The following is a 15,997-nucleotide window of genomic DNA, read 5'->3' as shown; positions in this document are numbered from 1 at the left end:
ATTGGAGAAGGGCTTTGAACATTGGTGTGGACCTACAAGACTTGCTGTTACAAGGAGATGATAAATGAGGGAAGTTGTTTGTTATGCATCAAACTTTCTTTTTGCCCCTTGCTTCTCCACCAGGGATTCTAATGATCCCCTTTCAAGCCCACGTCTGTGCTCAATCTTTTACCACCACCTTCACTTAGTGTTTGTTTTGACTTGTCACCTAAACCATCCTACAGCCAAGTAAATCATCCCAAAATATTAATTACAGTAAAACCCCTGGTATCTGCCACCTCTGGATATTGTAGTTACTGGATAAGTGTATTTTCTGGTTGATTGAGTCTTACACTTAGAATGCCTAACTAATTTACCTGCATTAAGAATAAACAGTTAAAAAGGCAAAAGTTCTAGATTGTACTTGCTCTGAACAAACTTCATTTGCATGAATATATAAACCTTAAAACATTTTACTTTATTTTCAGTCACATTCTATGAAAAATATAACTGTCGCTGCATCTGTAGCTACCTTCCCCCCCCCCCCACCCACGGAGCTGCTCGATAGATGAACAATAGCATTTTAGATAATTAACCCCTCCTTCCCCCCCCCCCCACCCCCCTCACCAAAGTTTGCAGAGAAAGCCTCTGACCAGTGCGACTCTTACGAAGGAGACACTTTGAGAGTCACCCCCAACGGTGAGCGGCATCAACCAGCTCTTCATCCTGGGTGACGCCATTGCTGTTTCACAACTTTATTGAAACAACTGCTACGAGAAAAGCACAACCAAGGCACTCTGCTGGCTGAATATTTGCTCCTGTCTTCCAACAAAGGGTTATGTATTGCTTCAGAGAATGTTTACTTTTACAATTTTAAACTTAACTGTATATACTCATGTAATGGTTGAGTTTTTGAATCAATTTTTTTGGATTAGGTTTGGAGGGGATCGACTTTTACATGGGACAAGCTTTTGATCGCTTGAAGTAACTATATTGTTCAAGGTCTCGAGAGCTTGGAATCCAGAGAGGGCTGTAAGTCCCTGTTCAAGCGTTGGGAGTTTAGCTGGGTGGGGGCAGCCAAGGTGAGGTTCAGGGTGCTAAGAGTCCAGTGGACGGGCAGCCGGGGCGAGTGAGAATCCACGGTCGGGGGTGGGGGGGGGAGAGGCGTGGATTCACAGATGGGGCAGTCGGATCCAAAAATTTTACACGGGTCATATGGAAAACATGTGTTTTTTGGGTCAAAAACTGGAGGGGAGGTCGACTATTGCACAAGTATATATGGTGCGTATTTTTTACCTATTATTTACATTTTTAAGTTTACCTTATTTTGCTGGTTGCTTGAATTCTGGATACCAGGGTTTTTACTGTATTATATTTTCAATTCCCTTTGTACATGTGATTATTGTGTGTGCAGTGTGCTGTTTTGTTGGGCTGTGTATGTGCAGTTAATTTTTTTTTAAACTTGAAGCATCCTACTGTGTTCAGTATATCTGAATTCAAGCTATTTGCACAGATACAAGTTTGCTGAATGGCATTTTTAGTTTGGAAATCTAGATCATAAGGTTATCCTGGCCCATTGCGTTGCCATTTTCTCAGGATGTGAACGTAAAATGCAAAATCCTATGCTTTTATTTTGCGTGTTTTTGGCAGATATCTAACACCAGAAGTTACATACCTAACCTCAGTATATCCTTGTCCTTCACCAGAACTATGGCTTTGTGCACATGAAGGACAGGGATGCAGCAAAGCAAGCGATTGAGAACCTGCACCACTATAAGCTTCATGGAGTCTTCATTAATGTAGAGGCCAGCAAGAGTGGATCCAAGTCTTCCACCAAACTTCACGTTGGTAACGTGGGTTGTGGTTGCACCAGCCAGGAGCTGCAGGCCAAGTTTGAGGAGTATGGAACAGTTCTGGAGTGTGACATCGTTAAGGACTATGCTTTTGTGCACATGGAGAGGAGTGAGGATGCCATGGAAGCCATCCGGGGACTTGATGGCACAGAATTCAAAGGTGAAATCCCTGGTATTAGATGGCGGGTGCTTTGTTCTGTGGAAATACACCAATTGAGTGTCTATGCGTGTACCCTTCCAAATTCTCTAAATTCTTGGCATAACATCTAGCATGTTCTGTTAAATTTTCATTTTTTTTTATTTCCAGCACGGTAGAAGCCCATTTTTGGCCATTTAAACCTGTGCTGCCCAATAACACCCAAATTAACCTCCAATCCTCAAAGATGGTGGGAGCAAATGAGAGCACCCGGAGGAATCCCACCCAGACACGAGGAGAGCACACAAACTCCTTACAGACAGCATCGGATTCGAACCCAGATCGCTGGCACTGTAATGGCGTGCTAATCGTGCTGCCCCATGGCCAACTGAAATCTTGACTAAAAATTAGTCTACGGCTGCGTGTAAGAGGGCTTTTCGATTCTGTGTTAGGTGTTTATAAGTGTGAATACTTTCAGTATAAAACATTTAATAAAAACTTCAGGCCAGTACATCTGTTGGAATGTGAGGAACTTGTTGAGCGCTCTCTGGAAGATTGCTCACCCTGCTTTGTTTTAATCTTTGGCTTGGCTTCGCGGACGAAGATTTATGGAGGGGGTAAATGTCCACGTCAGCTGCAGGCACGTTTGTGGCTGACAAGTCCGATGTGGGACAGGCAGACACGGTTGCAGCGGTTGCAGGGGAAAATTGGTTGGTTGGGGTTGGGTTTTGGGTTTTTCCTCCTTTGCCTTTTGTCAGTGAGGTGGGCTCTGCGGTCTTCTTCAAAGGAGGTTGCTGCCCGCCAAACTGTGAGGCGCCAAGATGCACGGTTTGAGGCGATATCAGCCCACTGGCGGTGGTCAATGTGGCAGGCACCAAGAGATTTCTTTAGGCAGTCCTTGTACCTTTTCTTTGGTGCACTTCTGTCACGGTGGCCAGTGGAGAGCTCGCCATATAACACGATCTTGGGAAGGCGATGGTCCTCCATTCTGGAGACGTGACCCACCCAGCACAGCTGGATCTTCAGCAGCGTGGACTCGATGCTGTCGACCTCTGCCATCTCGAGTACTTTAATAGCCTTTAAGTTAATAAGCATCCATGAGGGAATCAGTCTGGTCTTCTGTCTATTTTTTTTTTAAAATCACCACACCAATTTGACACTACCCAACTAAATGATAACTGCATGCTCGCTGAAATTGTGCATTAGTTGCTTTCTTTCTTGCCTCCATTATTGGATCACTCTGATTTGACTACAACTATAACTGAAGTTTTATCAATGTATACACACGGCCATTGAGCGCAAGTTAGAGCTGTCCTTCGTCCATGTCCACTGAGTTGTCCTTGGGATGACCAATAAAGCTAAGTAGATTGGGTACGGGGAAAATGAATTGGTTTTTACCAGATCTGATACCTAATAACCTCTTCTGAGATGCTTACATATCAAGAAGGTATTGTTGCACTGTATTTGTGCGGTGGTTACAGGATGTGATTGTTTAATAATCTTGCCAAGCTCTTTGCACAGATATTTCCAGCTAGCCAAGATGCTGTTCAACCACACCATGGATTTGCTGGTCATTGCCAGTTTGTTGGCTGTTGTTAACTTTTGAATGCTTTTCAGTAGCCTTTCCTCTCCTTTTTTTTTCCCCTCTTGAGTGTTCACTGACATCTTGTAAGCTTGACAGCGAGGGAAGGTTTTCAAAGCTTGCAGAGGAATCTGGGCCAGCTGGAAAAATGGCAGATGGCATTTAATGCAGACCAGTGTGAAGTGTTGCATTTGGGAAGGACAAATCAAGAAAGGTCGTGCGTGGTAAATGGTCAGGCACTGAGGAGTGTGTTAGAACACCGGGATCTGGGAATACAGGTACATAATTCCCTGAAAGCTCCATCACGGGTAGATAGGGTTGTAAAGAGGGCTTTTGGCACACTGTCCTTCATAAATCAAAAAAACGAGTTGTACCTCTCTTATCTGTGGTCCGGCACGCTTGAATCTGCTGCCATTAGCACAAACTCCTGACAGCGCGAGACTCTAATCCCGATTGCGGCAGATTCAACCTTTACAATGCCGGTGATTGGGACCAGGGTTTGAGTCCTGCACTGTCTAAGGAGTTAGTACTATCCTGATCACTGGTGCTGTAAAGGCATTGTGCTAACCATGTTGCCCCAGTCTTATTTCCTATTTTAAGCTTTTCCTCTTTCAGGCATTTTATGTGGTTTGGCAATGGCCAGGTCCTGACGTCACCAGATTAAAGAAGTACAGCCTATGCCTGTTTTGGTCCTAATTAGCTCCTTTCACACTTGCAAGTGATCCCAGGAATTAAGGGTCTAGTGTGAAAGGAAAATCTCAACACCAACCTGAGATGACGTTATCTGGCGCTAGTACAATCCCTAGCGTCTGCAGACGCCAGCGTTGCAATTGGGCAAGTGTAGAATGGGCAATTGCATTCTGGGATAGAAATGACCCAAATTTTTGCGAGAGTGCAGGAATTTGAAGGAAGAAAGGATTAAAATGAAGGTATAAACTTTACCGTGGAAAAGCTGCAGTGAGAGAGAGAGGGGGGGAATACATAGCAATAGCGGACAATTTTTAAACAGGATGAGGAAAAGTGATGGCAGAACCGACTTCCCTGAATGTAGTGCGGCAGAGAAACCCCTCCAGAAGTACTCGTGCATGCAGTCCTTTCTCTGCCGCACAGAATTCTGGGAGGGCGGGTCCACCATTACTTTTTCCCATGGTATTTATATATATAATTGCACTCTAGAGTGAAGCCAACTTTCCCACACTGTATAAATTGTGCGACAAAGCGTTAGCAACTTTCCCATGCGGTTTAAAAAATAGTCTGCTATTGCTAGCACTTTTCCATGGTCGACACATCAACGGGAGGTGCTGAAGGGCTCATACTGTGCTGTACATAAAGAATAATTTTTATAATTAGGCATGATCAATTTTGTTTGAATATAAGATCATAACACATTGATCAGGGTTTAGGGCAGGCCACCATCGTTCGATGTGTCATTACGCCATTGGTAGAAGGTAGAGCCATCCTAACCCTGGGGATGGCTCCTTGCAAATGTGAACATGCGCATTGTTCCAGTTAAGAGTGTAAACAGGAAAAATGCCGTTCCTATGCTGGGACACTGAAGAGCTGATTTAGTGGGACGCAAGTGTAAAAGGGGCTTGTGTTCTCTGGTGTGGCGACACTACAGCTAGGCTCTTGGTTTCAGCTGCTGTAGCTTGCCTCTTTGTCAAATCCAAAGTCTTTTCATTGCCAGCTGTATTCTAAATTTCTTTTGCAAGCTGCAATGGAATTTGCACATATCTCGTCCACGCTCTCTTTCAAGGCATTATTTATGTTTGAATTACTGTTTTGTGTTTAAAGTTTAGAAATCCTGCAAATGGGGATCGTGTTTATGAAAAGAGTGTGTGGATGTACTGTCAAATTCTTTGATAATTCCAACATTGCAATATAAGCTTCGAAAACAACAGTGGAGAAATGCCTATGTCTCTTTTTCATGAAATTGAGGGATGGCTATTGTCCAGAGCAGGGGTGGCCAAACCTTTTTGGTTGTGGGCCACATGCAGGAAAATATAAGGAGTCAAGGGTCAAACGTTATTAAGCCCAGCAGTTTTCAACCAGTTACACTGCAAGAAACACTGTTTTTAGACCAGAAACCCCTGTGCCATCAAAAATTCATTTTTCTGTCAAACTATATGACACTACTGAACAGTTTAACTGTTGATAGTACAGTAGTTTTTTGGTTTGCTCATATTACAGTAGATAGTCTCTTTCTGCTGCTCTTTAAATACAATAAAATTCTTTAAAATATTCAAAAAGCTGGCTGCAAAATAAGAACAGGAGAAAAGATAAAGAAAGAGACCAGGCAGTTTCCAATGTTCCTGCATAGCTCTCTGTGAGTACAGTTTGTGGCTTGTGTGAATCTGTAGATAGGTCACTAAAGTTAATATTCCTTGCAAATTGAACAAAACACTTTCCCTTGACTTCTGTGGAAAAGGTATTCATTTTCCCACCATGTCTGGAAATTTTTGGCACTCCCTTGCTATTTTTTCTTTTCAATTTGACCATGTTCAATCAACTGAGGTAAATGTTTTATTGAGTAATATTGCAATGATGGTCTAGTACAGTGGTTCTCAACCTTTTCCATCCATACCATCTTGGGTAATCCCTTATTAACTACAGAGCACCTATAGCATCCTATACTCTGTGGTTAGTAAGGGATTACTTAAGGTGGTTTATGGGGTGGAAATTGAGAACCATTAGTCTAGTCCTTGTTAAAAATGGCAGTGTCATCTAGTGTTGAAGCTGAGAAGTGCAATGTACATACAATGTTCTAATAGGCCATATTCCATTTTATTTTTGCAGTTGGCCCATGGGCTGTAGTTTGGCCACCCCCAACCAGAGTAACCCCTCTGAGCATTAGGGAGGCTGAAACTTACTACAAACTACATTTTTCCCCTAGCTACTGAATGTTGTCTCCCAGCAAATATCTCATAAATTGCATGTTAGAGTTGATACCAAGTTGAGCTTTGACTGCTGACATTCATGCCACTCCTAATTGTACCCCTTTTCCTTTCTGTAATGTCTGTATTTTGCCCAGAATAAGATTGAGACCTGGTTGAACTTCACTCCAATGTCTCTGTTATGGGATGTGGGCTCTTGATAAATCTGTGTAAGGCTTACTAATTATATATGTAGAACTTGGTACTTCTGTCTAGGGCTAGGAGACCCTTATCTCATCCAGACTACCTCAACTTCCTACATTCTATTATTCCTTACCTCTCCTTATCTTATTCATACGGTGGGCTCACTGATCCTGTCGAAAAGACTAGAAGGTTCTTATCTTACTCAGACTGATTCTGCTTTCTGCATTCTAATATCCATGTCTCATCCTGTTTGTCCTGGCTTCATTCATTTACTCATGTATTAATTTTTGTTGCTTCATATTCATATTTGTATATCAGTTTTTATCATCTCTCACAATCCTCACTTTTCTTTTAGATCAGTAATACTGATCTCTCACATTGATCAGTGTTATTGATCTCTTACAATGGTCAGTGTTACTGGTCTCTTACAATCCTCACTTTTCTTTTAGATCAGTATTACTGATGTCTTTAAATGAAAATGTCTTACTTGACAACTTGGTGTTTTTCCCAGCTGGTCAATAAATGGACTGCAGTCTCAGTATCTTCAGATGAAAGTTGGGAAACACACATCCTTTGGGTGATTGTGTTCTGGCGAGGGGGACGATGAATTAAGAACAGTACACAGTCTTTAGGCAGGGGAGCACCACAATGGTCAGAATAGCGAGTCCAGCTGCTATAAGGGCTGTGGGTATCAGACTCCAGTTACCGATTTAAAAAGTCTAGTCCATCCCACACCGGACCAAGGTTGCCAAGTCTGTACCTGGGCATGGGAACCTTTTCGAACTCCTGAAGAAATGTCTTTAACCGCCTGACCGTTGTGAGCATTGTCCTTAGTCAGTCTTTCACAAACGCTGCCTTCAGCAGCCAACGAGTAATCGAGAGCCAGGCGGTTCCGTTGAATTGTGGCTCGTATCTGCCGTTCCTCTTCAGCCCTGAAACTCAGTGCCACCGATCTCCGTTTGATGATGGTGTTTAAGGCTGTCTGGAGTCTGATTAAACGATTTAAATGCTAAGCAGCTTTAGAGTTCTGTAGCAGCTCACGTCGTTTGTAACTGGTGCTCCCCTTAACGGGGTGGTGTTTGTCATTCTGAATGTATGAGAGACCCAAAGGATGTTTGAGAAGAGACCAAGTTGGAGAGGATTGTTTCTTATCGTTTAACCCGTGTGTTGCAGCTTGTCTGTTAAGCTTAGTATGAGTATCAGTGAGGTTGTGAGTAGAAGCCAGTCTGTGTGCATTAGCATATGTATTAACTCTATCTCTGCCACATGTACAATGCTGACTACCATTCTGTCTGTCTTCATCCCGCCATCTCCTTTGTGCTGTGCCTTTAGAACTCCTATCTTTAATACTTGTGTAGGCTAAAATACAAATTAAATCTATTCCAGTAAAGCTGTTGAGTTCCCCTGGTCCGTGTTGAAATCCCTTGTTAACCCATATCCCACTATGACTATACATTATATCTATGCTTTGTCTACATTCTAAAGGTAAAAAATTGTGACTTCTGCTGCCCCTATTCCAGGAGGACTTAATACATAGTGAGTAATTAAATGGAGTCCCAGAAATTGGGAGGCAGCAATTAAACAATACAGTAAATGATAGAAAGAATACAGTAAATGGTAAAAACAACATTATGGCACTTTATCCCGACGTAGTGCAACTTTGAGATCAGAAGGATGAAGGACTGCACGCCAGGTGGAGGGTAGATTATCAATGTTGTTATTCTGTGGTTCAGTAGCTGGTTTAATTCGTTGGATGTGGGTCCAAGCCTTTTTCTTTCATTCGCACGGCAGTGTCTGTAATTAAAAGTACACAATAGGGGCCATCCCAGACAAGTTTAAGTTGGTTATCTTGCCATGATTTGACATAAACCCAATCACCCGGTTTAATAGAATGAATAGGATACTCCATGGGCCGGCGTTTGAGCTAATAAGCCCTTCTGTCTTAATTCATGGAGAGAAGTAGACAGCCCCTGTAAAAATTTAGAAATATATTAGTCGTTAGCTTCAGGGATAGGGGTATCAGTGTGGAATCCCATGTAAGGAAGACCAAACATCATTTCATATGGTGAGACTGCAAGGTCCTTACGAGGGGCTGTGCGAGTTCGAATTAGAGCTAAGGGTAAAGATTTAATCCAAGAGAGGCCAGTCTCCTCATGAAGTCGAGTGAGCTGATTTTTCAAGGTTTGATTCATTCGTTCAACACGGCCTGAGCTTTGGGGGTGCCACGGGGTATGTAGTTGCCAGTCAATTCCCAGTCTCTTGCATACACCCTGGAGTACCTGAGAGGTAAAATGTGTACCTCGATCCGAGTCAATGGTTTGAATCATACCATATCGTGGAATCACAGATTCTATTAGTATTCTGATAACGGTGCTGGCACGATTATTAGGGGTCGGGAAAGCCTCAACCCATTGTGTGAAATGATCTACCATCACCAGGAGGTGTTTGTAAGTTCCTATCTTAGGAAGTTCTGTAAAGTCAATTTGTATCTGTTGAAATGGGCGTACGGCTATATCGCGACCGCCAGGCATTACCTGGCGCATAGATTTCTTATTTACTGTCTGACAGATCGGACAACCCCGAGTACTTTGTTTGGCTATTGTGTATATGCCAAAGCAATGAAGTGATCGCACAAAAGTATCGACAAGTGCCTGGGTTCCCCAGTGTGTCTGTTGGTGTATCTGATCTACAATTTGGCGAGCCAAGGCTTTATTCAGGATTTGACGTCCGTCTGCCGTCCACCACAACCCATCGGCCGTTTGGCGCATACCCTGGTCTTTCATGGAGACCTCCTCTTCCCGGGAAAAGATGGGAGTCTTTTTAACCTCTAGTGGTGTGGGCAGTAATAGGTGCATGTCAATTTTCTCTGCTAGTGCAGCCTGTTTGGCAGCTGCATCAGCCTGTTTGTTCCCTTGGGCTTCGAGACTGTCATCACTTCGATGACCTCGTACATGTACTACAGCTATTTCGTTAGGTAGTGTAAGGGCATCGAGGGATTGGACAATTAAGTTTTCATGGGCCAACTTCTGTCCTTTACCAGTTATCATTCCCCGTTCTTTCCAGATCTTCCCAAAGGTGTGCACTACCCCGAAAGCGTACTTAGAGTCCGTGTAAATAGTACCCACCTTACTCTCTAGACCCTGAAGTGCTCGACAGAGGGCATATAATTCACAAGATTGTGCTGACCAATGACCAGGGAGGCGACCAGCTTCAATTACCACTCCTTCTTTCCCATCCACTACACTATACCCGCTATAGCGAGTTCCATCAATGCAGCGTGAAGATCCATCAATAAACCATCTTTCACCCTCCTGTAAAGGCTGATCACTTAAATCCTCTCTAATTTTGGTCTGTAAATCTATAACTTCTAAACACACATGTTCTAATTCATTAATGGTATCGTCAGAATTTGGAGCGACCAGGAAGGCTGCTGGGTTAGGGTTTTTAGTTGTAAGCAAGGTCAAATCATCCCTATCCATTAGGATCGCTTCATATTTAAAAATTCTAGAGTCTGTAATCCACCTTCCAGCACTCTGTAAGAGAATATTGCGGACTGTGTGAGGGGTGTGAACTATCATCGGGGCACCAAATGTAATCTTTCGTCCTTCCTCAACTAAAATAGCAGTGGCTGCGATGGCTTGCACACATTCTGGCCATCCACAACAAACGGGGTCTAAAACTTTTGATAGAAAAGCAACTGGCCCTCTCTTGGGTTAGTACTCTGGTGGCTACACCTCCTCTCGCATTGGTATATAAGGCAAAAGGCTTATTTAAGTCGGGTAGTGCCAAGACTGGGGCACTAATAAGGCTCTGTTTCATGAAGTTAAAATCTTTAATCTCTTCATCTGTCCAGACAACAGCTTCACCCCTTACAATCGCGAGTTTATCATAGAAAAATCTGACTAGGCTAGAATAATTTTCAATCCAGATTCTACAGTATCCCACTAAACCAAGGAATTTCCTAAGTTCTTGGGCATTCTTGGGAGGGGGAATCTGCGGAATACCACGTATCCTCTCTGGACTTATTTTCCTAGTTCCCTGACTCACCAGATGACCTAAGTATTTAACTTCTGATTGTACAAATTGTAATTTGGATTCGCTCACTCTAAGACCCTTATTCTCTAGAAAATTTAAAAGTTCAACAGTAAACAGTTTAGCTAAATCATACATTCTTCCAGTAATTAACAAGTCATAAACATATTGTATCAACTGACAATTCTCTCTCCGAGGAGCCTCATCTAGTATTTGTTCTAAGACCTGACCGAATAAATTTGGTGATTCTGTAAAGCCCTGGGGAAGGACAGTCCACCGGTATTGATTCTTGCGTCCAGTAAAAGGGTTTTCCCATTCAAAGGCAAACATGTCTCTGCTCTCTGTGGCTAATGGACAGGTCCAGAAAGCATCTTTGAGATCAATGACACTAAACCATTTATTATGGGGATCGATTTTACCCATTATCGTGTAGGAATTAGGTACAACTGGGTGATGGGTGAGAATAATCTTGTTTAGCTCCCTCAAGTCCTGCACTAATCAATAGGTAGCGTCTGGTTTTTGGACAGGTAAAATTGGGGTATTAAAAGGTGATATACAAGGTTCGAGTATACCATCTTTTACCAACTGGTCAATTACTGGCTGCAGCCCCTTTCGGCCAGCCATAGGAATGGGGTACTGTTTTCGTCGGATAACCTGTTAAGTGTCTTTTACGGTAACTTGTAGTGGAGGAATATCTAACACTCCTTGATTGCCTTTTTCTGCCCATACTCTCGGATTTATAAGTTCTCGATCTTCCTCGCTTAATAGTTGAACCCCGATACCTGATTCTTGTGGTCTGGTGCCGATAGCCAATTGGTCCTGTAAATCTCGTCCTAACAAACAAACTCCAGCTTGGGGAACTAGTAGAAGATCCTCTGTGATTACCTTTTCGCCCATTTGAATTTTTACATCTCTTAATACAGGGATTGTAAAATCTCTTCCTCCTACTCCCGAAACTATCACTGTCCCTTCTATCCTAACACCCTCAGGTTGATGTAGAATACTAGACCGGGCTGCCCCGGAATCAACTAAAAAGACCATCTTGTCACTGTGGGGTCCTACGCTTAAATTTACTAATGGTTCTCCGTGTAGCCCCACGGTGTGTATTGACTGAGAACCGTGACCCCCCTATTCATAATCTGCTTCCATCAGGGCGTAAGATCGCATCTCCCTGGCTCGCAGTGGGCAATCTTTCCTAAAGTGTCCTTCCTTTTTACAATGATAACAGACAAGTGCTCCTGTTTCCCAATCTTTACCAGGATTTCTAAAGGGCCCTGGGAATGGTCGTCGTCCCCGGAATCCTCCTCTACTCCTCCACCTACTGGGGTCCCAACTTCCCCATCCCTGGCTCCCCTCACAATGTCCAGGAGCTGGCACACAGTCCCTACCCTTTCCATGTTGTTCCTCCACTACTCCTTTGACTGCCTGCATTAAAATTTTCGCCTTTCCTTTCTGCTTATCCTCAGACCTCTGGACAAATGCTTTTTGTGCGATCTGTAGAAGCTGGGCTATTCCTTGCTCATGCCAATTCTCAGTCTTCTGTAATTTCCTTCTAATGTCTGGGGCTGAGTTCGTAACGAAACCCGTTAGTACCAGTTGTTCCCCTGCTGGGGATTCTATGTCCAGACCCCCATATTGCTGTATTGCCGTGCGCAATCTATTCAGAAAGGCAGAAGGGGTCTCCTCGGGACCTTGGGGAACCTCAAAGGCTTTCTTAAAATTCTGTCCCTTTGGAACAGATTCCTTGATTCCTTTTATCAAATTAACCCTATATTCTTCCATTAGTGTGCGACCATCACTAGTATTCTTGTCCCAATTTGGTTTTGTCAAGGGAAATTTAGCTTCTCCGGGTATCGCTTCTGGTCCCCCTTGGTGTTCCTTATCCCAGACTCTAATCCCTGCCTGGTGAATCATTCCACGCTCATCCAAAGTAAACAGGGTCTTAAAGATAGCTGTTAACTCATCCCAGGTATATGTATTTGGTCCCAAAAATTGATCTAATTGTTCAGCACACCCTAGAGGATCTTCTATCAGGGAGATCAGTTCTTTCTTAAAGTTACGCACTTCTGTACTGGTCAGGGGTACATTTACGAAACCGAGACCCTCTCCCACGGGAACTTCCCGCAGAGGTCTCATCCAGTTAGTTTCTGGCTTACTAGGTCTGGGTTCCTGCTCCCTGGGAAATGAATCAGAGGTTTCTGCCCTTTCTTCCTGAAGAGTCTCACACTGTTCTGAATTAAAGTCGCCTCCCTCTCTGGTCAATAGAGGTGGCAATTGAGTGCTTTGTGAACGGGTCATCATACCACTCCTACTCTCTTCTCTTTTCTCTAGCTGTGGGGGAGGAGGGATAGGTGCAGAAAGGTAGGGCATAGGAGGAACATAAGGTGGAGGAAGGGAATGTAACACATCCCATCCTTGTGGTTCGGGGACAAAAGGTTCCTCATCTCTCTTGTCCTTGCATTCTTTTTCATTCAAAACCAATTGATCGAACGATTCCCTGAGCCAGCAGGCTGCATATTCCCTGCTCTCAAGATTATCTTTCTGGTTTTGATAGAGCCAGATGTTCAATGCTTGACACATCCAGTCATCATCGGATCCGAACTTTGGCCAGTATACGGAGCTCCCTTTTATCGGGCTTTTAACCCATTCTATACAACAATACCTGACCATGGTCAGTTTGTTCTTTCCACGGGTCCTTCCCGCGCCCCAGTCAGATAACATTAATCCCAACGGGCTGTACGTGGTTATCTGATTCTCACATCCTTCACTAGGATTCTCTTCCTTGCTACCCACACTTCCCATACTACCAGGCAAGTAGAATTCCTCTTACCGAGTTCCAGTAGCAATCTCTAGCGCGCTTCCTCAACGTCCTCTTGTTGTTTGTTCTCAATGCCTCTTCTCAGATATCACTCGCTTCATCCACTGACTAGTCACCCTCCGTCCGTGAGTCCAGCTGAATCAGCTGGGGTGCACCTACCCCCGTCGTCGGGCACTCTGTCAGTGGAGGGAGTGGGATCCCGGACGAGACCCCATTTGTTAGAAATAGAAGTACCTTCACAGAAATTGCTCAAGACAAAAATTGAGAACAAAGAACATTTATTATACAACAATGCAAAGTTGGGTGCTTCCCCTTACCCTGGGAATACACACATACACTGGGGCTCACCCAACTTTTATACAGAGAATTTCAGTATAGGAATACCCCCCCCCCCCCAACATTCTTCTGCCTCCTGGATGGGTTTGGCATTAGGCAATCCTTCCTGCCTACGTGCTGTTTCTGTGCACTTGGAGGACCAGGGGTATCCTGTCGGTGTCTCATCATGTCATTATCTTCATTGTCCTTATTCACAACCTTGCCCTTGTCCCCATTCACACTTTTCTGACTCTCAGAGCAACAGTCTCTTCATATGCAGAGTTCGCTAATCCTGTCTAGGGTTTACTAATTTAATATGCATAACTTGATAAATCTGTGTAAGGCTTACTAATTATATATGTAGAACTTGGTACTTCTGTCTAGGGCTAGGAGACCCTTATCTCATCCAGACTACCTCAACTTCCTACATTCTATTATTCCTTACCTCTCCTTATCTTATTCATACGGTGGGCTCACTGATCCTGTCGAAAAGACTAGAAGGTTCTTATCTGACTCGGACTGATTCTGCTTTCTGCATTCTAATATCCATGTCTCATCCTGTTTGTACTGGCTTCATTCATTTACTCATGTATCAATTTTTGTTTCTTCATGTTCATATTTGTATATCAGTTTTTATCATCTCTCACAATATAAATCAGTGTCTTTTTTTGGCTTGGCTTCGCGGACGAAGATTTATGGAGGGGGTAAAAAGTCCACGTCAGCTGCAGGCTCGTTTGTGGCTGACAAGTCCGATGCGGGACAGGCAGACACGATTGCAGCGGTTGCAAGGGAAAATTGGTTGGTTGGGGTTGGGTGTTGGGTTTTTCCTCCTTTGCCTTTTGTTCGTGAGGTGGGCTCTGCGGTCTTCTTCAAAGGAGGTTGCTGCCCGCCAAACTGTGAGGCGCCAAGATGCACGGTTTGAGGCGTTATCAGCCACTGGCGGTGGTCAATGTGGCAGGCACCAAGAGATTTCTTTAGGCAGTCCTTGTACCTTTTCTTTGGTGCACCTCTGTCACGGTGGCCAGTGGAGAGCTCGCCATATAACAGGATCTTGGGAAGGCGATGGTCCTCCATTCTGGAGACGTGACCCATCCAGCGCAGCTGGATCTTCAGCAGCGTGGACTGCACAGTATTTGAATATGTGAGTTTCTTTTGTAGCCTGTCTGCATCTTATCCTGACTAAACCTCCCCAGGCCTTCAAGACAACGTTTGCATAGAACCTGCAATTAGTGCATGCCCAGGCATGCTTGGACTGACTAAAACAGCTTACTTTGTGGGTGGTATATTAGTAGACTTAAAATATGACAGGAAATCACAAAAATAGGTTATATTGTAGCAGGGTCACTTCTGCTACAGACAGATTATAGCTCACAGTTACAGCTCCGGGACTGTAGCTCGAATCTTGCAGAGGAGAGAAGATACGTATGCCAGCAGAGTGTATTCGACACAGTTTATTCAGGGGCAGCTCTGCCTTTTATAGTGAGCTTGACCACGTCACCACTGGGGTGTGGCTTGAGCGGGCTGGCCACCAATTGGTAGGTTCCAGCATCTGGGCCCTGATTTGGGCCCGCGGTCTGCCGGTAGTGATTGGCCAGTTTCACCGTTCCACCGGCGGCCTATGGAAACTGGAGTCTCAGCCCGTGCGAGGACTTGCTGGTCGCTGCGTTCGACCATTAATCCGAGGCACGGGTCGCTACAGTATCTTAAAAAGTAGGTGATATGAAAATTTTAAAGTGATTTTAGTGAGCAACAGCTCCAAATCAGTGTGTTCAGGAAGCAAAATCTTCATTATCCAGGATAAGCAGTCCATTGGTGAAACTCACCTGATTGGTGCCTCTTGGTACGCAGAGAATGATTCTGTTGTGCTCAATCCCATTGATAAAGTAAAGATAGGTTCCTAGGTTTCCCTGTCTTTTTGACCATTGATCAACTCGGAGATCTGGCTGGTAGAATCCAGTCTATAAACTGTTGACTTAGTTCTGAAACTGCTTCATGAAGTGCAATGGTAGTGTAATACACCATGAGAAGTTGAAGTCTATCTCCAGCAGGACTATATGATGGTCATTCCTACCAATTCTTTTTTTTTAATTTAGACCTGCAGCACAGTAACAGGCTCTTCCAGCTTATGCCCGTGCTGCTCAAATACCCCAATTAACTTTCAAACCATCCCCCTGTCATGTTTTGAAAGTTGAAGAAATCAGAGCC

At 44.0% G+C, this 15,997-nt stretch overlaps 1 protein-coding gene across 3 annotated transcripts in view; it reads left to right on the top strand.

Moving 5' to 3' along the window:
- The window catches only part of LOC138754669 (RNA-binding protein 4B-like), a 53,206-nt gene that overhangs the window by 1,512 nt on the left and 35,697 nt on the right, over positions 1 to 15,997 (top strand). For all 3 annotated transcript variants that reach the window (XR_011351865.1, XM_069919291.1, XM_069919290.1), the window contains exon 2: positions 1,686 to 1,992. Coding sequence is in view for 2 of the 3 variants with exons in the window: in XM_069919291.1 (XP_069775392.1) it covers positions 1,686 to 1,992 (307 nt within the window). In the remaining variant the exon portion in view is untranslated. The remainder of the gene's footprint in view (positions 1 to 1,685; positions 1,993 to 15,997) is intronic.

This window comes from Narcine bancroftii, chromosome 2 (assembly GCF_036971445.1).
Source record: "Narcine bancroftii isolate sNarBan1 chromosome 2, sNarBan1.hap1, whole genome shotgun sequence".
Classification (NCBI taxonomy): Eukaryota; Metazoa; Chordata; class Chondrichthyes; order Torpediniformes; family Narcinidae; genus Narcine; species Narcine bancroftii.
This window is presented reverse-complemented; position numbering and strand designations above follow the sequence as displayed.